Source organism: Curcuma longa, chromosome 12 (genome assembly GCF_044706935.1).
Source record: "Curcuma longa cultivar G26 ecotype Majalengka, Jawa Barat chromosome 12, ITB_CL_G26_1.1, whole genome shotgun sequence".
Taxonomy (NCBI): domain Eukaryota; kingdom Viridiplantae; phylum Streptophyta; class Magnoliopsida; order Zingiberales; family Zingiberaceae; genus Curcuma; species Curcuma longa.
Genome location: NC_133872.1, coordinates 7,994,946 through 8,020,846, shown reverse-complemented (window position 1 = coordinate 8,020,846; position 25,901 = coordinate 7,994,946). Strand labels below are relative to the sequence as shown.

The following is a 25,901-nucleotide window of genomic DNA, read 5'->3' as shown; positions in this document are numbered from 1 at the left end:
ATACTAAATAATTTTTTTTAAAAAAATTAAAATAAATAAATAAATTTATATTATCAAACTCAATAATCAACTAAATAAATTTAAAATAATATAAAAATTTCAAATAATAAAACAAGTTTAATTGAGAATACTTTGATAACATCTAAACGAATCAAACTCAAGCTCATAAAAAAAATCAAACGAAACTTAACAATTATTTTAACAACTTAATTCATTTTATATTCAATTTAACTTTGCTTTATTATCCTATTAAACAAGTTCTTGTCCGCCATCAATCACACATACATACAGTTTGGAGCTTTAGTATCATGGTTGGGACCATATAGACATAAATTTTAGGTGAGCAATCCTTATAATAAATTCTCTTCACTAAACAATTTCGATCGATAACCCCTAATGAGCACTTTTCCATTTCATTTTAAAGTTTTTTTTTCTTTCTATCATTAATTAATTAATTAATTAATTTTGTTTGTAATGTATGAACAAAAAGGTTCCATATGTTTTCTTGTGTCATGCACCGGCCTGTTGTGCTTTTATTGCCTACAACTGCACCAACTTTTGTTTTTTTGTAAAAAAATTCAAAGAATTGTTATAATATTTATAATTATAATTGTTATAATATAGAATAAAATTATTTTAATTTAATTTTATATAATCAAGTTTTCTCCTATTGTCCAAGATACTATATATAATACTTAGACAATCAATAAATATTCTAATTATATAATATAAAATTATGATAAATATACATATCAAATGATAAAATAGGAGATAAAGTTTGATATAAAAAAATTCATATAATTGAGTTTATCTAGTGGAATTGTATTATACTTATAGTAATATATTTTTAAAAAATTTTATATTAGGTATTTAATTTACATCGATTAACCCTGGAGTGAACGGTCCAAGCTCATATTCCACCTACTAAGAAAATTTAGGAGTGAGGTAACTCCTAATGTAGCTTCTGTTGGGACCGATGCATTTGCTAGAGGGGGTGAATAACAACTTTTTGCTCTTGCCCGTTCGATTTACTTGGTATCCACCTCTATAAGGTGACTAATCCAAATGATTCACACACACACAACGACCGTTCCACTATGAAAACTTCTCTTTCTCAAAGCACTCTTTGAAAGGCAGAGAAACCTTTACAAACAAGCTCTTCCTCTTACAGAATTGAGTAGTGAAAGTTTAGGGAAGAGTTTTGAGAGATTACAGATATTGAAGTTTGTGCCAAGAAGAGAAAGTGCAAACACTTCCGTCTCCAATCTTTAATCTGTATTTTTATAATTTTTCTGACATCAGTCGACTGACTCAGGGTTGAGTCAGTCGACTGATGGGCTTCAACGGCTCTTGTAGATAGTGTTTAATTCTTCAGCTGTCAGTCCAACGTTCATCTAGCAATCAACTGAAATCTCCACTCAGTCGACTGGTCATTCGACTAGTCAGTGAATTTCACTCGACCAAAGTCTCTGTGTGTTTTGGATCAAGACATTAGTCGACTAGTGAAGTTGAAAATCTACTTTTCAGCTTCCTTGTTCATCCCTTAGCCTTGACTCAAGCCTTCAAACATCTTTCATAAGCCTCGTGCCCATCCTTACACTTGCTTGAGATGTTTCCCTCAGCTTCGTCATGCTAAGTCTCCCTTTGCCAAGAGGTCGCGTCTCCGGGACTTCACCATTTGCCAAGAGGCCGCGCCTCCGGGACTTCACCATTTGCCAAGTCTTCAATCATGAACTTTCCTGTAAACTCAATTCACACATGTTAGATCACCAACATTGTCTAACTTAAACTTATTTTAGTCAAACATTAAAATCCAATGATACTTGAGGCAAGACTGTACCAACAACTTCCCATCGTCATTAGTTGTTCAAATATCGTATCCATACAATATATGAATTTTCTAATTACTTGAGAAAAATATCTTGTCACTTACCACCCCATCATGCCTGAGGACATAGTAATATATTCTTTAACGACTTGATAAAATTGTTTAAATTTTATCAAAATTATTTTAATTTGATTATAATTATTATAATATGATTTTAAAATTTTAGTCAAGTAATTTTGATAAAATAATATTTTATGTAGAGCAATAACTTGTTTATTTTAATATAGTATATATATCAGTTATAATAATATTAAATAAGGATATTTTTAATATGTGAAATATGTAGTGAAGTTGTTTTGATATTTATAAAAAAAATACCCTTTAACAAAAATGATAGACATTTCTTTTAATTTTTGGTTTAAAATGTTCAAATTATGGCCCATTTTCATTCAATGAATTTGTAAAATGTTCTACCAAAGATCAACAATTCTCAGTAATATTGGGTGTTAATATTTCATCTTTTTCTCTTCTCGATTTGTGAGATTTTAATATCTTCAATGTTCTAATCGTTTTTCAGGAAGGTTTTGCATTCGCTCATTGCACAACCTGCAAGGCTCCTTACCATTTGAGGGTGTGTGATCATGCCAACAGGAGATGGAGAATCTTCAAGTTTCAGTTCTTTGTTACCAGGGATGTAGTTCTAATTTTTGCAGTTGTTCAACTTGTAAGTTTTATAATCCATTTAAAAATTCAATACCTCTCTTGTCACTAATGCATATCTTGTCTGTATTTTTAACAGATAATATCTTTGTTGGCATATCTTGTCTATCTGATTGATAGTTGTGCAAAGTTTTGGTTGCGATTGACTTGGGGTTTTGATGGAGAAATAAGCTTCTACTATATATGTGGTACAGAGCTATACTTTAAGAGTGCTTAACGGTTTTATTTGTTCATTCAACTAGAATTATGCTAATGTCTCTCTATTTTATGCCATGTCATTTGTCAGTTTACATTCCCCATATCTCATTTTATATCTTGACATCGAACAATAATAATATATAACATCATAAGGATTTTGATTTAAAAATTCTACATATTCAATGAGGGAAATTTTCTCTAATGTTGCAGCCCCTTTTTCCCACCAGGGAAGGTAAGTGCAGGGGAAGAGAAGTGAAGATAGAGAAAGAAGTTAATAAGGAGAGGATTTGATTAATCCTTTTTTTATGTTTCCTCATCAGCCTCCCATATCTGAGTTTCAAAATTAATGTAAATGTCCTACATGATCAGTGTTGTGATAGTCACCAACTCAGGAACAAGCCTTAAGCTGCAATTTCTTTTAGTCCACAAAGAATTTGACATTGATGGGTCTCACTTATCACTACCATGCACAAAACATGGGTTGATCTTTAGTTTACAACATCTGCTTATCTTCTATATATTCTTTTGGAAATAATCAAGTTTTTGTATCTTGCTTCCTGTTGTCCATGACTTGAAGACTGTATTATGCATCCAGCTTGAAGAATTATGAACAATCATATATTGTATCCTAGTTAGGTCTTTTTCGTGGGATATCTCTCATTACGCATCTCAATTTCCAGTTGTATTGTACTTGTTTATGCAGGAGCAATACTATTCTTTGCTATGCTTGGGTTGTCTGGTTGCTTCATAACGTGTTGTGATCAAGAAGTACAGGATGATTTGGGTCAGCCATGTCGAAATCTGTGTCTCTGTTGCTGCCAACCAAGGTTTAGCTCCTTTTCAAGATATATATTTTCTTTTGATCTTACTATTATACATATGCTTTTATGCAAATCTTTCAAGATATATGTTCTTGTTATGAGGAAGTACTCAAATCAACTAAAGAAGAGTCGCGGCTTCAGTTGGTACGGGGTAATCCTAAGACAAAGTTTATGCTAATGTATTTTCAAGGCTCATAGGGTATAGGCAATGGTGTGTACAATCTTGTGTTTTGCTTAGTTGTCTTTGTCGTATTGACATATGCAACATTGTGATAGGGAGGGCCAATAAAATTTATCTAATACAAGGGTAGTAGCTTTGTCCTTTCCAAAGTGTCTAATTAGTTCATCAACGTGCAATTCCTAAATAAGTAAATCTCTAAGTGAAGTCGTGTGCCCTTAAATAGGTAACTGTTTCAAATTACAAACCAAATGATCATGATACATGATGCGGCGTTGGACATCGATGGCAAAGCTTCTTCTCGTGATGTGGCTAGACTTGCATGGATCAATATGCGTCAGAGGGCACCGGGAGCCATCCCAGCATGATCCCTTCGATGGTTAAGTCATCACAAGATCATGGAAGAAATAGAATAATAAAAATTGTAGAAGAGGAAAAGCAAAGGTTAGGGTTACATACCATCCAACCACACTCTCTCGTCTCTCGTACCATTGTCCACCTTTTATAGTGAATCATGCTTCAAACCCTAACGGGTCATTGGATCTCGGATTTACGGGTTGCGGTCGTGCATGGGTTATGCATAATTATAGAAGCGTTGAGGAAGCTTCAAACCAACTACAGAAGAGTTGATCCTTTCAAGCAACCCAAACAAATTATAGAAGCGATCAAATCAACTAAGAGATTGATTCTCCTTGAATGAGTTCCTGTATGGCATAATCTAAACAGTATGGCATCATACAACCCCTTAAAATGTGGTCGTTTTCTTTGTTTGCCTTTGCTCTTAGTTCCTTGCTCATTGCAACTGTTTCTTAATATAATCTTCTTTTATGCTTTTTTAGAGTAGGTGTCGACTACCATGTCCATGGCACTCCCTGTATATGGATTGACTGCAACATATGCTGTGAAAATTGTGCTGATACCACTAGGGAATGTCAGTGCTTAATAAGGTCCGACGAAGGTGAAGCAGGTCTACCCGTGCTGTTTATTTTAGGGTTGATTCTCCTTGGGCTCTTCGCTGTCATCGGCATATTTTACGGTGTTCTTGTGGCGACGATGGTTGCTCAAAGAATCTGGCAGCGCAATTATCATATCCTTGCCAAACACATGTTAACAAAAGTAAGTCCTCTTGCTATACAAATCTACAAGCAGCTCTCCCCATAATCTTTTAATGCAAGAATGGAAATGTTGAAATATTTTTCTTCCTTTGAATTTGTCGTATGATAATCTTCTTGTGCTCCTAAGCATCTCCCAGGCTAACTATATGGCATACACAGTAAATTCTTGAAAACATTAATTCATATGATAAACAGGGTCAGTTATGTAATGACATGATATTCTTTGCCATGTTGCTTCATTTTCATTTGTCTTTGAAATTTGTTTTCATGCACTTCATTTACATCATGCTATCAAATCATTTTTTCTTATGCAAAATTAACGTCGTCTTGCTACTTGTGGGGATGCTCATCAGGAATATGTCGTGGAGGATGTCAGCGATGGTGCTGACTGGTGCCCACCACCTCCTCTTTCAGCCGAGCATGTTCAGCAACTCAAGTCGCTTGGTCTTCTCTAAGTGTTAACCTTCAGGGCCGAAAAGGGTTAGTGGTTGCACCCTTTTCTGTAAGTGCTCAAAAATAATAGATTGTGTTTACTGTAATTCCTTTTATCAAATTTCAGTCTGTTCAATTGTTTTACCAAACAGTCTAATTAGTTCGAGCCATTTTGTTTTAAATCAAGCTGAATTTGGATAATTATTGATTCCTGAAATTCTCTCTTGTCTACTTATCCAAAATAAATTCATTCCTCTGTGCAAATAAATAAATAAGTAAATAAAGAGAGAGAAAAAGAAAGAATGACTTTTGCATCCTGAAATGGAAACACAATGGCTTTCTTCAATCCTAACTCAACAAGTATTTGGAGTGCAAAGGATGTTCACTTAAAAAATGTGTGGAGACCCATTAGAGCAGTAGGATTTAATTGATATAATTAAGATATAAAAGTAGATTCTAGGTGGTAGACGATTAATCTATTGTCTAAGGACCTTTAGATGGTAGGCAAACATTTACCTTTAAAACAATTGATATTAAGGTGATATTAAAATTGAAGATAAAAATAAACTAAATTCAATATATGTACATATAGGCAAATGGTATGTTGCACACCCCATGAGCACCTAGTATAAAATATTTTTTTATTTTTATTTTGGTTTAAGATATACGGTTTAGGGTTTAGACTAAAGGAAGTGAAAAGCAAAATTATATTAGATGCTCACGGGGTGTGCATCATAAGATGTGCAATATATCAAGCCCCTATATATATCTATATATAATAATTATATCTTAATAGATTAAAATAAGTTTATTATCATAAATAAATAAGTTAGAATTGATAAATAAGTATTACATATATAATTACAACTAAATATTTTATGTTTCACATTGCAACCAATGAAATAAAAATTACAATAGAATATAAAATTTAATAATTTATAATCATAAATTCAAATTGCAGAAAACATACCATGCTTACAATTAGTATCATACTACAAAATTAAATACAAATAAAATAACTAATCTCAATTGAACAAATAGTTTATAAAAAAAATTATTTATTTTCTTTAAACATACCTTATTCTTCTAACTCACATTTTCTCAAAATTTCTCACTAATCCCTCTATTTTTATTATTTTATCATGTTTATAATAATATCTCTTCTTAATCCTCATAATTTTTCATGGGCCATCATTGATGCCATAAGCATACCACTACCCTGACTATGCAATATGCATCTCTTTGCATTCAGATAAAATTCAATTTTAAAATTTTATCAATGCATTAATTTTATTTAAAAATATATATTTCCATCATATAAATAATATTTTTAGATTTTTTTATTAAGATATAATGGAACATTGTGGTCGTTGTTCTAGCATTGAGCATGTTTGGACCATGTTGAAAGAAAGATGCTGACTAGTCCAACCATAAGAACTAAAAATAAAAATTGCAAAAAGAAAATACAAAGAAAAATTGCAGTTTGTCAATAAAAAACCCACTCTCTGCAAGATTGGGAAAAAAAATTCAATAAGTGTTTTTTAAAAAGCAAGTACTAATGAAGATAATTATTTTTTGTTTTATACATAGTTAAATTATATCTACTTCCAGTCATACAGTCCAAGAGAGCCACCAAAATTAACCTTCCCGCTCCTTTGCATTTCTTTTTGTCAAAGTTTCTAAATCACTAAAGTATTTTGCTTCTTTATTTTCTCCAAATCACACGCCACATCATAGCTCTTAGTGAGCTTCCTAGGAGTTAATATGTATCATCAATTCCTATAGCTAAAAAGAGTTCAAAATGGCCATCAAGGAGGTATGCTTACATAACTGAAAATTTTGATATAGTTAGTAAGTCACTAGGATCTAATTCAATCTCCAACTTTGCATCGAGACATGCAGCTTTACGGTGTTCGATCAAGTAACGATGATACATTGAACCAAATTGTGAAGACACCTTTTCAACCAATTAATTTATAGAAATGACTGAAGTGTCAGAGGCAACAAAGTAAATGGAGACTTGATAAGCAGAAAATGCATGTTACAATGTCTTATGATTCTCTTCTTATGGTTTACGATCAAATCTGTACAGTGTATCCTTCAGTTTGTAGATTAAAACATCATTACTCTGGCTCAATGTTTCAAGGAATTTACATAATGCACCAATTACTATGTTTGTTTTCCCAACAGTATGTGTGGATGTATGTATAGCTCAGCTTCTCTTCAAATTTTGATTGTTGTGTATTGTTGAGCTACTAAATTTTGTATTTCCTACTTCCTTCCCTGCCTTGGGGGACCTATCCTTGTGCCTTTGCTTCACCTCATTCTTTGCTGATTCCTCGTCATTGGATGTGCTCTCGGCAGGTGCAATGTACACGAATGGTGCGATGGGCATGTCCTTGAGGTTTAGTAGAGGTTCCAAGGTCTCAACAACGGCGGACATGTGAGGCCTGGACTTAGGGTTCTGACTCAGACACTGGTAGGCCATTGCAGCTACCTTTTGTGCACCTTGGATGGAGTACTGGCCATCAAGGGACGGGTCCATAAGTTGGTTCAGCCTCCTTGGGTCATTGAGAATAGGTCTTGCCCATTCCACTAGGTTCTGCTTCCGCATTGGCCGGTTCTTGTCAACTGACCGCTGACCAGTTAGTAGTTCGAGTAGTACAACTCCATAACCATACACATCACTCTTTACTGTGAGGTGACCTGAAAAGTGTAAGATGACAAAATTGAATTTCAAAAACAAAATCATTAGTTTGAAAGATTAAACTTAGATTAAGTTCTCTTTGCCCTACCTTTAGAAAAATACCTAGTGGGTTCCAACTGCTTACATTTGGTAATAACTTAGCCCTCTGTCATTCTTATCATCAGAAACTCTTGATGTGTTGTTCATTTATTGTATTCATGTGGGTGTGGGGTATTGTTGATTTGTCTAAACACCATTCTTGTTGCTCGTGTTCCCTCCCTTTCCTTTTTTTTCCCTTAGCCCTTCAATGTTTACATATATTATCAGTGACTACTACCTAAAACAGTCAATACCTTATTCATTAGACAAATTTTCATGGTCATCTACAGATGATCTGACTAAAACTAAAGATATCAAGTACCATGTTTTGATAATAGAAGCTGTCGAATGCTCAACCTCAAAGAGAGAGATTTAGAGTTAATGCTTTGATGCTTTTAGCTTATTTTTTCTATAGGACAAGGGTGGAAGATGTTTAAGGAGTGACGATAAGGGAGTAAAACTGTCTATATCAATATTTTCCTTCATCAATCAAACATGCTATCGTCGTCTGTCAAATCAGCAATGAGTGTTTATTTATGTAATTGAGCAATGGAGGGAAAAATGTTCCTGCATATGAGCTAGTTTATTATCTAAAAATGTAAATGATCCAAGGATTGAACTCTCAGCTTTTGTTAATATATTGAATGTAACAAACATGCCATTATTTGTATTCAGGGAAAAAGGGAGCGATAAAACAGATTAATTACCTGTGAGGATGTACTCTGGTGCAGCATATCCTTGGGTGCCCATGACCCGTGTTGAGACATGAGTCTCATCTCCTTCAGGACCATCCTTAGCCAGACCGAAATCAGAGAGCTTTGCTTTGTAATCCTGAGAAATCATAGTTACATCTGTGAACTACCAGAAGACATCAATTCATCACTTCCAACAAGCAGGATTACTGCTATCACTGAACTGGCACTAAATACAGTGATCAAAACTTCCAAAACTTGAAATGCATTACTGCTTTGTTCCCAAATCTTCGTTATCTAAGTTAGTGTATATGCTCTTCATTCACTCTCTCAAAGTAACAATTCTAATATCTATGTATTTTTAACAAAGAACAGGTTTTATTAGGTGAATATTGACAGTAGTGTTAGATATTGCCTAGATACATTTTGTGTGTTCCCATCTTCAAAATGCAACTAACAAGAGCATTATCATGCAAACACTGTATTGTTCCAGTTGTAGTTATTTTTACTTGTCTAACAACATAACTTGCAAGGAAGGATCATTCCATCATCAAATGATGGTTGCTTGTAGTGCTACTAAACCGATCGAGAGAAAGTAATGGTGCCTGGTAGTACCAAGCACTTCCTAGAAAGGTAGCCTTGATATGTTTCACTCAAATGTCTAGCTTTATGATTACATGAACTTACCGAGTCTAACAAGATGTTTGAAGCTTTGAAATCCCGATATATTACAGGTTTCTCGGTGTCATGGAGAAAGGCCAAACCTTTTGCGGCTCCAATTGCAATCTCTAGTCTTGTTGACCAAGGTAAAGAACCACAGTACCCTGCAAAAGAGAGTCAATAAAGATTAATGGTATCAACTACACAATGCATTTGTTTGTTTTTCAACTAGTTCAGGTAAACTTGCATTATGGCATCTTAACTTTATGTAACTTGTTATTTAAAGAGAAGGTGACTAGGTGAGCAGCTAAGTGATCCACTATAATTGCCAACTAATAAATTTATATTGAGTTAGGAAGAATAGGACTTTATAGTTGTGGTAGAGCAAACTTCAAAGAAAAGAAGAAGAGTGAAAGAGACAGAGAAAAGTCAATTGGAATGAGCTCAGGAAAGAAGATATTTCTCTTGTGAAAAGGAAAAGCCAAAGTATGTGATCTACCAAGGCAATACGGCAACACCTCAATTATTGATGAAATGGACTCTTCCATTTTATTATGATTCGAGATTTCACAAAGGTACGCAATTGATATTTGTCAAAATATTATATTGTAGTAGCTATGAAATCATAATTGCTATAAGTTGTAGCGACTATGACCTATAACTGCTACAATGTGTAGTAATCAATTTTGGTCAAATTGTTCCTTATTAAAATTATTATTCTGGTCTTATTTATTAGTATATTATAGTAGTTACGAATTGTAGTGTAATTGTTATAACATATTGTAGCAGTTATGATGCGGATCGGGTCAAAAAGAGGGGAGGATGCATACTTTTGAAAAGAAGTTTCTCCAAGCTGCCCCGGGTCATGAACTCATAGACCAGCAACCTTTGTTCATCTTCACAGCAGTAGCCGATCAGTTTCACAAGGTTTGGGTGCTTCAGTTGCCCAAGGAAGATGACTTCAGTCTGCACATCAAACAATTCCAAACAAATTAAAGGAGAATTACAAAGCTCAGGAGCAAGACTGGAAGGATCTGTGACCCACCAGCCATTCCTTGTGCCCCTGCTTTCCCTCCAAGTCAAGCTGCTTCACGGCGACGGTCCTCGCCTCCACGCCCGGCTTGATCTTCTCGTCGATGAAGCCCTTGTAGACGGGGCCGAAGCCGCCCTTGCCGAGGAAGTTGCTCTGCGCGAACCCCTGCGTCGCCGCGCTCAGCTCCGCCAGCTTGAAGATGTAGAGGTTGGAGCCGACGAGCGAGAGGGAGATGTCCTCCGGCGTCAACATCCCGCCGGTGGAGTTGCTCAGGTCGGAGAACGAGAACCGCCGGAACGATATTTGCTTCGCGATCGGCAGCTTCCCGTGCTGCGACCGATGCCGGTGCCCTCCGTAGCATCCCGGCACCAGCGAGCTCCACGAAAACTTCCCCATGGATCACTCCGGCGGCGTGATTCATAAACAAACGATCGAAAGGGTGGGTTTGGGATCGAATGGAGATGTGGAATTTGGAAGAGTGATGGAGGGGAGGGGGAAGAATGGAGATGGCTCAACTACTCTGCAGAATTCATGGCGCTATTTTCTTCGCGCGTTTGAGAAAAATATTTGTTTGACTCTGACCTCTGAAATTTGTGGGCACAGGAAAAACAGGAGAATTTTGGACTATTTTTCCTTTTTTTTTAAATTGACTTTTCTTTGATAAAGTAAATTTAAAAAAAAAGATAAATGAAATAGGTTTGTTAGATTTTTAAAAGATAGGGTTTGATTAGAGGTGCAAAAGAATCGAACTTGTTTGTGAGTATTTTGAGTTGGTTTGAAAAATATTTAAAATTATCAAATTTTATTTATTTATTTATAATTTTAATGTAAATATATTTAAATTAAGGATTGAATAATTTGAATCGAATTTGAATTTAAATTTTTATAATTATTTATATTTTTGAGATTTCAATTGAATTCGAATATCAATATTTTTATATTGTTTGATTCTATTTGATTCTTTTGCACCCCTAGGTTTAACTTCATTTTGGCCTATGTTTTCTTCCCCATTTGCATCAAGCTTGTTCATAAGCATTTCGAGCCCATTTGATAAATATTTGTAATTATTAAATTCAAGCTAAACTCATCCACGAGCTGAATTCAAATCAAATTTTATTTATTTTTTATAATTTTAATATAAATATGCATAAATTAAAGATTGAATAATTTAAATTGAATTCGAATTCAAATCATATTGGAATTATAATTAGGCAAGCTGATATTTAAGATTAGGCCGCCATGCAAGTGAAAGTAAAGTAGAAATTATGCCATTAGTTTAAAATCGAACTAATCGAATTGATTTAATCAAAATTGAATATATTGAAATTTTTTCGAACTAACAAATCAATCGAACTTTTCATAAAAAATTAAATAAATTAAATCGATAAAAATATTAATTAATTTAATTTTTAATCAAATTAATTAAACTTTTCAATATATATATTTTTATCTGATTTTAACTAGGCCTAAGATAAATATTTAAATAGTCTAAAAAATAAAGATGAAAATAACTTTAATAAAAATGACTAAAATTTTTTTGAAGTCTTCGAATAAATTTTAAATGATGATTTTGAATTTAAGATTGAACCGTTATAGTTACACTTAATAATAAATATAAATCTTTAAATAAGTTTTGATTTGATATATTATAGATTTTGTGATTCAATCTGCCACGATGTGATCTTGTATTTTGAAAACCAACATCAATACAAATATTGATTTTGAAAATTGACACCAATAACATTGGTCTAGCACCACACTGTGACGTTGATTTTCACCACATAATATCAATTTATTCGATTTAATTAAATTAAAAATTTTAAAATTAAAATCGAATTGAATTATCTAAAATAATTAATATTTTTAAAAAATTAAAATTTTAAAATAATTGAGCTAAATTTCAATTCAATTAGTTAATTTAATTTAATTTTTTTTACTCACCAACTACAAAGCTATTGTAACTCACACTTAAAAAAAATAAAAAATGTCAAATTATTTTCATTGAAATACTATAATATATTTTTTTTCTCTCAAAATATTCTTATTCCAACACTATTATTTACTTTGTTTTTTATATATTTTCTTTTTAATTCAACTATAGTCTAAACGTCGACTTAACCATAAATTTATTATAAATGACAACAATTCGAACCACTTAACTAGTAATTCAATCTTTCCCAAAGTCATGACAATTATCTACCATTTCACTTACCTTTGACCCACAACTATTTTAAAAAATTTATACAGTAGTAAAGTATTTACAATGTCTTCGTGTAATAAGTTATTACATAGTCAATGGTGTAGTCGGATTTTAAATCAGAATTGGAATGAATTTAATAAATTAAAAAATTTAATACAATATAAAATTTAATTATTCAAAAAAAATGGGTAATCCTAGTAGCCACATCTCTGGGGGTGGTCGGACTAGGTTTCACGGATTGTTGGGTCCCACCGACCACCAATAAAGTCCCGCATACGGCGGCACATTCCGGAAAGCATCCTAAGATTTTCCCCATTTGGAGGAAAATTCCATGCAACGATACGCCGTAGCTGGGGATCGAACCCAAATCCCTGAGTTACAAATCAGAAAGATGTCCTATCGTTGCACCATTGTCCAATATTTAATTTAATTATCCAACTTAGATGTGATCTTGTTTCTTCCTAATATTTAGCATCCCTATGACATTTTCTTTTCCATCTAAATAACCATCCTAACTAGCAACCTAATAAAATAAATTTATACTCTATTATTCTCCTTCAATTAATAAAAAATTAAAGAAATAAAAACTTACTCCTCTTGTTGTTGCTGTGTGGCTAGTTGGAATAAAAGGAAGACCGTGGCTTTTGAGAAAAATAGAGAAGAGAAGATGGAGAGGAAGAAGCAAAAGAGGAGAGCTTTACCTTCTTTGTTAGCAACCTCGACTAGTTTCGGTGAGTTTGGCAACGACACAAAGAGAGCAAGGCAAGGTAAAATAGAACTATTCTTGCGGTGCAAAACATGAGAAGAGTAAGAAGATGCTAGGGTTGCTGTTGTTGCTTGAAGAGGGTAACAAACGGTTGATGTTGCGTATCCTAATTCATTTTAAATTGATCGAACTCGTTTAAATCTTAAATTTAGTTTTGTCATAATTTGGTTAAATGAACTCCAAATCAATCCTGTTTGAACCAACGTAATCTTTGTCACCATGCATACCCATTGGATTAGTTAGAACCGGATTTGAATGTTAATTTATTCATCCATTTATTATTATATATTTTATTTTTAAAATTTTCTGATGATGAAATGGTGAATCAGCCAGTCAAAGTACCCGTGAAGGTTTGATATGTTTGATATGAACTTTTTTTTGCATGCGCGCCGGTTTCCTACGTGTCCGTGCGCGACAACGGGATCACCGTCCATCACGCATGATCGCGATCTGACCGTCCAAAAGTGGGAATGCACAGTGCTCCCTCGCGCCGATCCGTCGTTGCCGCCTCACCGTCCGACCACCGTCGACTGCCGAACTTGATTGCGCCACTCGCCGACGCGCCGATCGGCACCAGGATTCCAGCCGGATTATGGCCAGATTCCGATGACAATCCGGTCGGAATCCGGTGCCGAATGGTGCGCCAGCGAGTGGGCCGTCAATCAAGCCTGAGGTGGCGATCTCCAGTGGCCGGACGGTGTAGCGACGGCGGCGGCAGTGGCTGGGGGTCGGGGGTGTCGTGCACGGGTCATGAATGGGAGTGTCGTGCAGCATAGCATTTCTGTATGTATATATATATATATATAATTTTTCTTGTGGTAGGTGGAACTAATTTTAATGACTCTTCCTCCCTTTTCCTTCCTTAATTATCAAGTGTTAGTAAGCTAAACGCAATGGTTTACATCAGTGGTTAGGTGCAGAAATGAAACCACAAAATCATGATGATAAAATTGACTCTTCCTATCACAATTTTGCTCATTCCACTTTCAACTTCTTCTTTATATAAAACCAACTTCAATGAATGTATGTATATTTTGGTGGCTCCTTTTTGCACGTTTAAAAGATTTATTCTGCTTATATTTTTTTCCTTTAATTCATCTATCAAATAAATTTAAAATATAATTATTTATGCATACTTAGAAGTTGATTTCTAAATTATTCATCACATTTAGAATTTAAAATGTGATTTTTTTTATTATTTCTTTGAGTATTTTACTATTAGATCACGGTTCTTTTATTCTTCTATGTACTTAGATAAAATTGTAGTAAAATTTATACATATTCAAAAATTGACCTTTATATTTATAATATTCGTTCTATTTAAAATTTAAATTTAATTTTTTTATTATTCTTCTAAATATTTTATTATCGTATTATGCCCGAATGGGCTTTTGCTTATTTATATATTTATATATGTAGATTGGGTAATAGACAAGCTAATCAGTTTGAGTACTGCTGTTTAAAAAATGAAGATGTCATTGTTCTTGTCTTGTTCATGCATCATCAGGTGGAAGAAAAATAACTCATATTATCTTTTAAGAAAAGTCCAAAAGTCAATAGTTAATACACAATAGATCAGCAACTTCACCACTTGACCCCTTGACCACTCGGCAGCTTGATCTTAGTCACTGGGCCTCTCAGTCTCTCGATCACTCGGCAGCCTCTCAGTCACTCGGCCACTAAGCCCCTCGACCACTCGACAGCTCGATCACTCAGCAGCTCGGCCACTTAGCCAAACCTCTCAGCCACTTAGCCTTCTCGGAGGCTTGAGCCGCCCCTGATCACTAGGTAGGTCAATCTCTCAGTCACCCGACCACTCGGCCTCTCGGTCTCTCAACCACTCAACCACTCAGTAGCTTAATCTCTCAGTCACTAGGCAGTTCAGTTTCTTAGCCACTCAGCATCTAGGTCACCTTGGCCCTCAGCCCCTTATTAGCCCGGTATTAGACACCGCCTTTAGTCTAAATCAGAGACTGCCCCGACCCCTGAAATATGTAACTGTCAAAAGGCATAAAAGGGGTGCGATTATGAGAATGTCAGACTTGACCTCTCTTAGACGCTCTCATATCTATACATAACGCCAAAAGGAAGCAGGAATATTCAGTGGTTGTCGTAGAATAATCAGGGTTATTATGAGGTTATCAGATCTGGTCCTACTAGACACCCCATATTGGTGCCTAATGTCAGTAGTTGTCAGAACCGGTATCCCTTCAGACGACCCCCGCTGGTCTACATAGAGATGTGTTTCCTGTGAGTATATAAACCCTTCACAAGGTATGAAGAAGTCTCTCGAAAAGAATCCAAAAAACTCTTATTCTTCTTTCTTCTGCACCTTTGTTCTATCCAACTTATTATTTTTGTTTCTTTTTGGCATTATGTGCACAGAGGAGGGTATCCTAGGGAACCAAATTTGACAATTGTTGTTTGCTTTTGTTTCTTTTTGACTTTATATGTAGAAAAGGAGGATATCCAAGGGGACTAAATCTGACAACCTCGTAACCACCCTTTTATTCTTGTATTGCCACATATCTCAAGAATATTCGCAATTCCTGTCCATGGGGTCCACAAAGGGTAGGGAGTCGAGGACTCATACTTGGGATATGGAATGAGTTTGAGAATACGAGGAATTGGGACTCGAGGTCGAGATGATGTCTGAGGTTGAAGTGGCATTTAAGGTCGAGATGGAGTCTGAGATTGAGATGACGTCTGAGGCCACGATGACGTCTGATGTCAAAATAAAGTTTAAGACCGAGATGACATTTTAGGCAGAGATGGAGTCTGAGACCGAGATGATGTATGTGGCCAAGATGGAGTTTGTGATCGAGATGAAGTCTATGACCGAGATGGCTTCTAAGACCGAAATAACGTCTAATGCCGAGATAGAGTTTAAAATCGAGATAACGTCTAAAGTCGAGATGACGTCTAATGCCAAGATAGAGTGTAAGACCAAGATGGTGTTAGAGGTCGAGATGGAATTTGAGACCAAAATGATATTTGAGACTGAGATAGCGTCTAAACTCACCCAAACTTCACCTAAATGGAGTCATTTCCCTTGGGGTCATGTTGACTCGTGCTTCCAAGTCAGCATGAGCCTTGACCTCCGTTTGATTCTTGACTATCAGGACATGATTTGTCAAGGAGGCGGCCACATCACACATCGCATACACATTAGGCTATTCTATTGTGGATTCATTATGAATTTGTGATGACTTTAGCATCGAAACTGAACTCGAAATGTGCTACGAACCTCCACGATTGTTGTTGATTTACAGTCTCAATCTAGTCGGCTACAAACAGTTTAGTTTGATTAGCACATTGTGAGTTAGTTGATGCGCCGGCATGAAATGAGAAGATAGTTTCAGTTTCTTAATGAATCTAAGGAACAAGGTCAGTTGCTGGATTCAGATTCTAGTCATGAGCAATGTTAAAAAAAAAAAACAATGATCTCGATCTCAATCCTTTTATTGTTTGTTCTTCTACTAGTTTACACTAGGGCTGCAAAAGATTCGAGTTTGTCCATGAATTTTTCAAATTGATTCAAAAAATATTTAATTCATATTTGAAATTATCCAATTCCAGAGGAACTGATTTGATAATTATTTAAAGTCAAATTCAAACTCATAATATTTTTTCGATTGTTCTCGTCACTTGCGAACCGAATGCGAATCAGATTCTATTTATAAATATGCTAAAGTTATAAGGTGCTAATAATTAAAAGTACTCTTAGTTTACACCCCTAATTATTGAAAAGAAGAGTTAGTTAGTCAAATTTTGACGAAGTCGAGGTAATATCCTCCTTCATCGTGATCAACTATAATTTCTCGATTTACTTCTTCACATATGATCGTGGGACTCATCGTGTAAGATCGTTGGAATGACAAATTTTACTTTTTGCTGAAGAAAAAAAAGAAGAGCTAGTTAGTCTTACATACACCACATACTGACTGCTACTCTTATCCTCATTTCTCCCTCACAAACTCATACACACACAGACAAACATCGCCGGCCCTCTGCTCGTTAATGCATACCACGAACAAGCCTCCTCCGCCCATGCCCATCCACGTTGTCCTCCGCCCTCCTCCTATACGCCTCCCTCTCCACTCCCCCTCTCCGCCGACGGCGACGGCGGCGGCGGCGGCGGCGGACGCTCCTAAATGTGCGAAGCTAATGATGAGGCAATCGCGCAGGCAGTACTGGAGCTGCAAAGCGATCAGGCGACGAGTGAGGTACGAAGAAGGAGAAGAAGAAGAAGAGGAGTACGGGCAGAACGCGGAGATTCCGATGTTGGAAGCCTACAGCGCCGCGGTCAGGGACGTTGCCCTTTTGGTGCGGGCCGGCGTGGACGATGAAGAAGAGCTACTGCTCATCTTTAAGGTACAACATTCTGTTAATCCAACAAAATAGAAAAAAAAATAAAAATCTCAATATTTTGAAAATGGACTTCTAAATGTTTATAAATTATGTTATGAATTTACTGGAAAAAAAAAGATTATCTACCCTCAAAAACTTAATACCTTTGATATAGTCAAGTCAGTCCCATGTGATATAATCGGGTCAAATATCAAGCTGAGCTAGCAGTAGTCAAGCTGAACTCAAATCAAGTCAAGTCGAATTTGGATCAAATCAAGTCAAGTTTGAGTTCGATCACACTGACCTCGGGTCAAATCAACCTCTAATAGAAAACCTTAAGTCAATCTCATTTGAGTTACATTCAAATTTGATTCTCCCAAATTAGAATCTTGATTTGATTTGATGGTTGTTTAAACGTTAATTGCCAAAGGAGATGTCTCTCGGAAAGTAATAGAAGAGGTATGGCTTTTGGGAATCAGAGTCATCCTCTCACTTTGTATTTAAGGATAATCCATTATAGCATCAAAGCAAACAATATGATAATTTTCTACTCTCCAAGGTTTGCTTTGGCCCCTTCTAACAGTTTCCTTGAGTCTTTGTAAGCCTTTTACGAAAGATTTCCTCTCTACTCGACATCTCGAGTGCCGACCTAAAGGCAGTTGGTCTATTGAAGTGTGACTTGAAGGCAGTCAATCTATTAAAGCCCGACTTGGAGAGCATCCGACTCGATTCCATTGAATCAATCGGTATTCAATCGGTTGTGGTTACTTTATTGAGTCACGTCTTCCCTTAATCTCGGACTGGATCAATCTAGATTATAAAAAAAAGGAAAACATTATATTTTGCCCTTATACTCCGAATTATCTTTAATTTTTAAAGAAAAATAAAGTATCCCTCCCTTGAGTCCAACTAAATTAGTTCATCCAACCCGACTAACCCACTTAGTGGAGCTAGCCTATCTAACCCAACTTGGTAAAATGAACCACTCTAATCTACTCATTGGCCTAGCTTGACTGGCCCGAATGACTAGATTGATCATTTAATTTGCATGTCTAATTAGGATGATGAATTGAGGTTAGTAGTCACAAATTTAACATTTTAGCCCCAAGGCTACAATGCAGTGGTTAGGTCCTCCAGCGGATAATCAAACATCTAAGGTTCAAGTCTCAACTACGATGCATTGTAGAGGACTTTCCTCTAGTGAGAAGCGAGTCTAAAAATGTTGGTCGTTTGAATGGGCCTTTACAAGCGTTTTCTGATTTACTCTAGTAGTTGGTCAGAAATTTTCATAGGATTGAGTCAATCACCTTCAAAATTAGTTAGATCATAAAAATTGAATACCTTGATTACAAAAAAAAAACAAGTTTAGCATTATAGTTTGATGTTGAGGTTCAATGTTTGTGGGTGTGCCATTGGCGAGGCCAACTACCATATTGAAATTTGTGGGTGCACCCTAAATCCTTAACTGGCCCGACTAACTTATCTATCTTATTTGGTTCACTTCGCTTGTTGGACCCATTTAGCTCCGTTGGTCACTTTGCTTTGCCTATGATGAGTCGAGGTTACCAGTCATAAGTTTTACAAATTATAGATTGATATTGGGGTTCAATGTTTGTGGGTGTACAATTGGCGAGACCCACAAGTTACTGTATCGAAGTTTCTGAGTGCGCCCTAAACCCTTAAATGGCTCGATCGACTTATCACTAAATTTTCTTTCCTAATTAGCATGATGAATCGAGGTCAATAGTGATAGGTTTAATATTGTAGTTTGGTGTCGAGGTTAATGTTTATGGGTGTACCATTAGCGAGGCCAACTAGATGTATCAAAGTAGATGTTGAGGTTAATGCTCCTTGGATCACTTAATTTGCTTAGCACGATGAAAATCTAGGTAAGTAGTTGCAAGTTTAACATTGGAGATTGATGTCGAGGTTCAATGTTTGTGGTTGCACCATTAGCGAGTCCAAGTAGCTACGATATTGAAGTCGCGAGTAGATGTTGTTTCGGAGGGAGACATGGATGGGTATTATTTTGTAAAGAATTGCAAGTGAACATATTTTGATGAAGAATATGGATTTAATTTTAGTGGGTATTTTTGTAATATTTTGAATAGTAGGAGCAAAATGAGATAATCACAAACTTTTATATGAAAGTATGACTTGCATTATGTAGCCTAGTTTGTGTAATTTACATTTTAATCTATGTATTTCATGCAAATTACAAAATAAATATTGGCTAAAAAATTTATGAGTTATTGTAGGGTTTCTCTTCGAGTTTGAGCTCAAGAACCTCATCAGATCCCTCCAAGAGCGTTCTTCCTAGCCGGGCTGTGATCCAATCCATCGATATTGTCAAAGGCCCATTTAACCCATCCAATATCGAGTATTTAGAGAGGGGTTTGACGTGGGAAGACTTCAAGGCTCGGCTTCAACCCAACAAATCATGATCCAAGATCATCGTCTCCACGAGTATGACGCAATGCTTAAGTATTCAGAGGACAAATAAGAGTATTAGAGCATGAATCTCAATGGAGACGATTTTGGAGGTCGAGTATGCATAAGTTAATTTACATTTGAATTATAAAAAAATTAATAATCTTGTAACCTAATTTTAATGTTATTAATATTATTGTAAATGAGTCAAAAAAATTTCATTGGTCTCATCAATGCTCTTAAAAAAACTGGATCTCCTTTTTTAAATTCTCAAAATTTCCAAATTTTATTATACAATTTATATTATTATATGTTAAAATTTGTTTTATGTGTAAATTGCTTGATCTTTTTCATAATTGCAAAAATAAATAAATATTATGAACTTACTGAAAAACCACCAACTATTTCGGCAACCAAGTGATATAGATTTTCATGACCAAACTATAGATTGTATTTAATTAATTATTTTGCTAAATTATAAATGTTTTTGGACAAAATGAAAAAGGCATCCTTTATTTTTTTAATCACAAGAAGGCATAATAAATTATAAAATATTACTTTATTATATTTTTATTTTAAAAATATTTTTATTTCAACATTATTACAATAACTATAATTATAATTATTTATAGCAGTTATAATTATAGTTATTATAATAATATGGAAATGATTTTGATCTAATTTAATAATTTTGATTTAAAGATCATTTTAATATAATAGAAGTCATGTGAAATAATTTTATTTTATAGTGTAACAATTATGGTATTTTATAATAATATTAAAATAAGAATATTTTTAGAATAAAAATCAAATAAGGTAGTCTTTTAATATTTTTAAAAAATTGGATTTATTTATTTTCAATAATTTTATTAAAAAAAATTACTGGTAGGAAATCAAAAGGGTGTATATATCATGAAAGAGTCTCTCTTTTTAAAAATTATTAAAACTATGTTCTATCTACAAAATAGCACCATCGTATAGTTGCTTTGCACAAAACAATGTTGGATATATTGTCGGAGATATAGGGAATCTATTAAATTGAAATTACAATTGAAATCAAATTCAATTTTATCCATAGAGATTGCTTAAGTTGATAATCTTAAACTACCAAGTAGGGAAAGATGAATTATCTGAGATGGCTGAGCTATTGATGTTAATACCGATAAAATCAAAATATCTCCATAATGGTATAATATTGTCCACTTTGGACCTAACCCCATGATCTTTTCCATATACTTTAGATGTACTTTAGGTGAGACTATGTTTGCACCCTTGCAACCCAACAATTCCCCTCCTCAAACAAGGACCACAGGCCCCCCAATGTCGTTTTTTATGTCTAAATCCTCGATCCACCAGGACTTTTTGCCCCTCGGTCCACCCGACCTACTAGGACTTCCCACCTAGCCGCAGTTAGGACTTTTTGCCCCTCGGTCCACCCGACCTACTAGGACTTCTCATCTGGTGTCTGGTCCTCTTGATTCAGATACAGGGAGCACTCACTTCCTTTGTTTTAAGGTTCAAACCACATGGTTAGATCTGGATCATGACTCATCCGGCGGTTAGTCCGGTGAAGAGCGGTCTTGGTGAAGAGCGATCTCGCTCTGATACCACTTGTTAGTACCGATGGAATCAAAATATCTCCACAATGGTATGATATTGTCCACTTTGGGCCTAAATCCTCATGGCTTTGTTCTTGGGCTCTCTCCAAAAAGCCTCATACCAATGGAGATACTTTCCATCCTTTTAACCTCATGATCTTTTCCATATACTTTAGATGTGGGACTATGCTTGCACCCTTGCAACCCAACAATTGAGTCCTCAAGGAGATTGCGTAGTTGTCTGTTAGACTGTTGAATGGACTTCATCGAGTCCAAGTGGGACAACGATGGTTGAATGCCAAGCGCTCTAGAATGGGAAGCCGAGTAATACCCTCCTCCGTCGTGACTAACTATAGTTTCTCGATTTGCCTCCTCACATATAGTTATGGGGCTGATCGTGTGAGGCCGCTGAAGTGGCGAATTCCATCATAAAAATAAAAAGATGTCTTTCGTAATTACTATAACAGTAAGAATAAAAAAAAAAATTATCAATTACGTCTAGCCATCCAAGAACAATGTGATATATACCACCATGGTAACACAAAATGACACAATGCCATTGAATACAACATATAACAAGCAATTAATGCACACTTATCCATTTCTCAATTAAATTCAATGCTAGCTTAATTGCACATCCATGTGATTGTGATATATATAACAATTAAAAGCATGTCAGAAGCCAACACGTGTCCTCTTAATGAGATCCTACTTAGGTGCATAATATAATATATGCCTAATAAGGGCAATTTCACCTAGTAAAAATATACTTTTACTAGGTAAAGTTAGTTATTAATTTGTCTCATACATAAAATTGCCTACAAACTTTTATATAGTAAAACACTAGTAAATTTTTGAGGCAAAAATAAAGAAGGCATGCCTTTTTTTTTTCTAAATCAAGGACGTCTTATTTTAATTTTTTTTATAAAAAAAGTTTCATAATTGATTCAAGATTTAAACGGGAGATAATTAGTACTGAATAATACACTATTGAATAATAGAATAGAATGCCATTGAGTGATTTGAAAATAAAGAAGACCTCTTTGCTTGAATTTTTGTATCTCGCATAGTTGAGCATTATCTAAGTAAAAGTTTAAAAAGTCTCGAGTATTTGGTAGTCTAAGTACCTTCATGTTTGGCAATCTTATAAATATCTTCATCACCTTTAAGAGTGCTCGGTAGCTCAAACACCGCTCTCAACTTCTAAAGTGCTTGTCAACCTAAGCACCACTCTTAGCTTTTGGAGTGTTTAGCAACCCAAGCACCTCTCACAAGATTCTACTTAGAACACGATTGAATTATGTTTTCGACTTGCACCTCTAATATCTCATACATCTCTGGTCGCCATATTAGAGTTGTTAGTCTTAGCCATCTTTAAGTACAGGGATGAAATTAGGAATTTCATATTAGAATAACGAAAGATGTTAATGTTAAGGGGGTGTTTATGCCATCGCTCCTCATTTGCCCTCTTATTCGTCCTTCATTTTTATATCTCTATACCTCTTATACTAAAAAAATAGAAAGTCCCCCACGTCCTTCATTTTCATTCGCTTCATCATTGGTATGTTCAACAAAGAGATTGATCTTGAGGCGTCGATAAGTTATGAAAGAACAAAGTTATGATCATCATGGATGTTCGAACTTTAACCGACTAATATTAAAGATAGAGATCCTTTTCACGTTAATTCTTCTATTAGGTAAATTTGAAATACAATTTATACATAAATAAAAGTTGACTTTTAAAATATTAGTCTCTATTAAAATTTATTTATTTTTAATAATTTAAGTATTTAATTTTCAGATCCTATTGATATTAGAGGTTACCAATTCGATTCTAAAATTTTTTATTTATCATCAAAATAAATTCGAAAGCACACATGGCTCCACGATCAACAACCAATGTCCTAAATTAAAAAAATAATCTACAATACATCATAGGATTCAAATTAGTCGTGATCAATTATAATTTTTTGATTTACCTTTTCATAGATGGTCATGGAATCGATTGTGTGGACCGTTACGATGATAAATTTTACTTTTTTGCTGAAGTGGTATTCGAACTGGATAACTCACTTCGGGGCATGGAATGGAATGGCAAGCCACCAAACTCCGCCCAGCTGCTGGAGCTGCGCCATCGCCTCCGCATTCAGCAGCTCTCCGGCGAACGCCTCCGCCGTCCACAAACGACAGCCTGCTGTGCTGGATTTTTGGTGGGCCACGCGCCGCGGCAGCCAGCCACGTTTGCTTTGCTGACGTATGCATCTGCGCATGATGGGCGAGGGTAAGAAGGGGAGGGCGCCCGCCGCCTCCCCCCTCCAAAACCATGGAGGACGATGGGGCGGCGGCGGCGGAGGCCGCGGCGGCGGAAAAGCACTTCGGACCGCTCTCCGCCATCGAGGAGATCGAGGGCCTCCTCGGCTACACTTTCCGCGACCCGTCGCTCCTAACGGAGTCGCTCACGCACGGCTCCCACTCCGACCTCCCCTCCTACCAGCGCCTCGAGTTCGTCGGCGACGCCGTCCTCGGCCTCGCCTTTACCAAGTTCCTCTACTTCTCCGACCCCTCGCTCGGCTCCGGAAAGCTCACAGTCCTCCGGAGCGCTAACCTCTCCACCGAGAAACTCGCCCGCGTCGCCGTGCGCCACCAACTCTACCGCTATCTCCGCCGCCACTCCGCCGCCCTCGACCAATTGGTGCGTCAGCCCTCGACGCAGCCCCCAAAATCCCAACTTTGACTTGACAGCATCAGATCTGCGAGCTTAGAGATCTCTAATGGTTCCCCCCTTTCGATTCCAACCAGGTCGTCGAGTTCACAGATTCCGTAATGGCGGAGCGGGAGGAGGAGATCGGAGAGCTCTCCTATGGCGGCAGCAACAACAAAGCCCGGAAAGTCCTGGCCGACATGGTCGAGTCCATCGCCGCCGCCGTCTACATCGACTGCAATTTCGACCTCGAACTCGTTTGGAAGGTCGGCAAAATCTCATTTTTCTCTGCTTGATCTCTTCCTGTCCTCAGTTTCCGACGTCGTTCCTCCGTTCGTAGATCTTTCGGGTGATTATGGAGCCGATCATAACGATGGAGAACATGAACGAGCACCCAGTCACGATCCTGTACGAGTTCTACCAGAAGCAGAAGCAGGGGAAGCGGCCAGAGTTCCAGTACTCCGCCGACGGCTTGCTGCACACTGCGAATGCGGTGGTGGACGGGGTTGTCATCGGTACCGGCGTCTCGCCGCAGAAGAGGATGGCGAAGCTGAACGCGGCGAGGGATGCGCTTCAGAAGATGTCGGAGATGGAGGCGGATTTGAGCTCCATCTCGGAGCAACAACAGCATGAACAAGGAGAGATCTAGTGCCAGCAAGTCTGCGCATTTGTTGTATCAACTCTTACGATCGATCGAGATGAGGATCTAGCTCGACTGAGTAGATTGGTTCTTCGTTACGAATGTTTAGGTGCACTCATGTTTAGGGTTATAAACGAGTGAGTCGAGTCAAGTTTTATATTGTTCATTCAAACTTGTTTAATAAGATAATTAAAGTTAAGTCAAGGCTGTTGGATATTGGGATTTTAAAAGACCAACATGGTTTTATGAAAAATCTGAATGCATCAATTGATAAAAGTCGAAATTGACTTCAAAATCGAAATCTACGTTTCGTGTAGATAGATTTAGACTATTAATTTGCTCAAAATCGATTAAAGATGAATGAGAAATTAATTGTTTAAAGTCGGTCCAGAATAACATTGATTGTTAATTAATGTTATATAAGGAAGTGCATGAAGAATAGTCCCACATCGGAAAATTTCGATGGGCTTCCCTTCCTTGTTAATGTTGCTGTGTTAATGAAGTTAACACAAAAAAAAACTCATGTGCTCTCTTTTTACAGACAAGTAGGTGCTCGCACCTGTGAGCCTACCACCAGTCACGCGCGCAATGAGCGCTTTGTATAAATAGATCCCTCCAGATGCTGAAAAGATCATCGAATTTATTGATTCTATTCATCTTTTTTGCATTCATCTCATCTTGTGCATTCAGAGTCCAAAAAGCCTACGAGAAGGTTTGCTGATCTCGGAATTAAACACCTGTAGCGGAGCAATAT

At 36.2% G+C, this 25,901-nt stretch overlaps 4 protein-coding genes across 4 annotated transcripts; 3 read left to right on the top strand and 1 right to left on the bottom strand.

The window, feature by feature from the left end:
- Window positions 1–1,942: 1,942 nt before the first annotated feature.
- On the top strand, window positions 1,943–8,835 carry LOC141842837 (uncharacterized). The gene is made up of 7 exons (XM_074730828.1): window positions 1,943–1,957; window positions 2,406–2,552; window positions 2,628–2,736; window positions 3,450–3,573; window positions 4,585–4,861; window positions 5,214–5,340; window positions 8,753–8,835. The coding sequence occupies exons 1-6, from the start codon at window positions 1,943–1,945 to the stop codon at window positions 5,313–5,315; spliced, it is 774 nt and encodes a 257-aa protein (XP_074586929.1). The 3' UTR covers window positions 5,316–5,340; window positions 8,753–8,835.
- LOC141843537 (serine/threonine-protein kinase RIPK-like) lies at window positions 7,251–10,998 on the bottom strand. The gene is made up of 5 exons (XM_074731594.1): window positions 10,475–10,998; window positions 10,260–10,395; window positions 9,457–9,593; window positions 8,785–8,908; window positions 7,251–7,998 (listed from the first exon to the last, which is right to left on the bottom strand). The coding sequence occupies exons 1-5, from the start codon at window positions 10,856–10,858 to the stop codon at window positions 7,505–7,507; spliced, it is 1,275 nt and encodes a 424-aa protein (XP_074587695.1). The 5' UTR covers window positions 10,859–10,998; the 3' UTR covers window positions 7,251–7,504.
- A 6,421-nt stretch (window positions 10,999–17,419) lies between these two features.
- On the top strand, window positions 17,420–20,320 carry LOC141842624 (uncharacterized). The gene is made up of 2 exons (XM_074730673.1): window positions 17,420–17,802; window positions 20,037–20,320. The coding sequence occupies exons 1-2, from the start codon at window positions 17,449–17,451 to the stop codon at window positions 20,220–20,222; spliced, it is 540 nt and encodes a 179-aa protein (XP_074586774.1). The 5' UTR covers window positions 17,420–17,448; the 3' UTR covers window positions 20,223–20,320.
- Window positions 20,321–23,908: 3,588 nt separating this feature from the next.
- On the top strand, window positions 23,909–25,313 carry LOC141843273 (ribonuclease 3-like protein 2). The gene is made up of 3 exons (XM_074731330.1): window positions 23,909–24,498; window positions 24,606–24,773; window positions 24,848–25,313. Exons 1-3 carry the CDS (start codon window positions 24,130–24,132, stop codon window positions 25,154–25,156), a joined length of 846 nt encoding a protein of 281 aa, XP_074587431.1. The 5' UTR covers window positions 23,909–24,129; the 3' UTR covers window positions 25,157–25,313.
- Window positions 25,314–25,901: the final 588 nt, after the last annotated feature.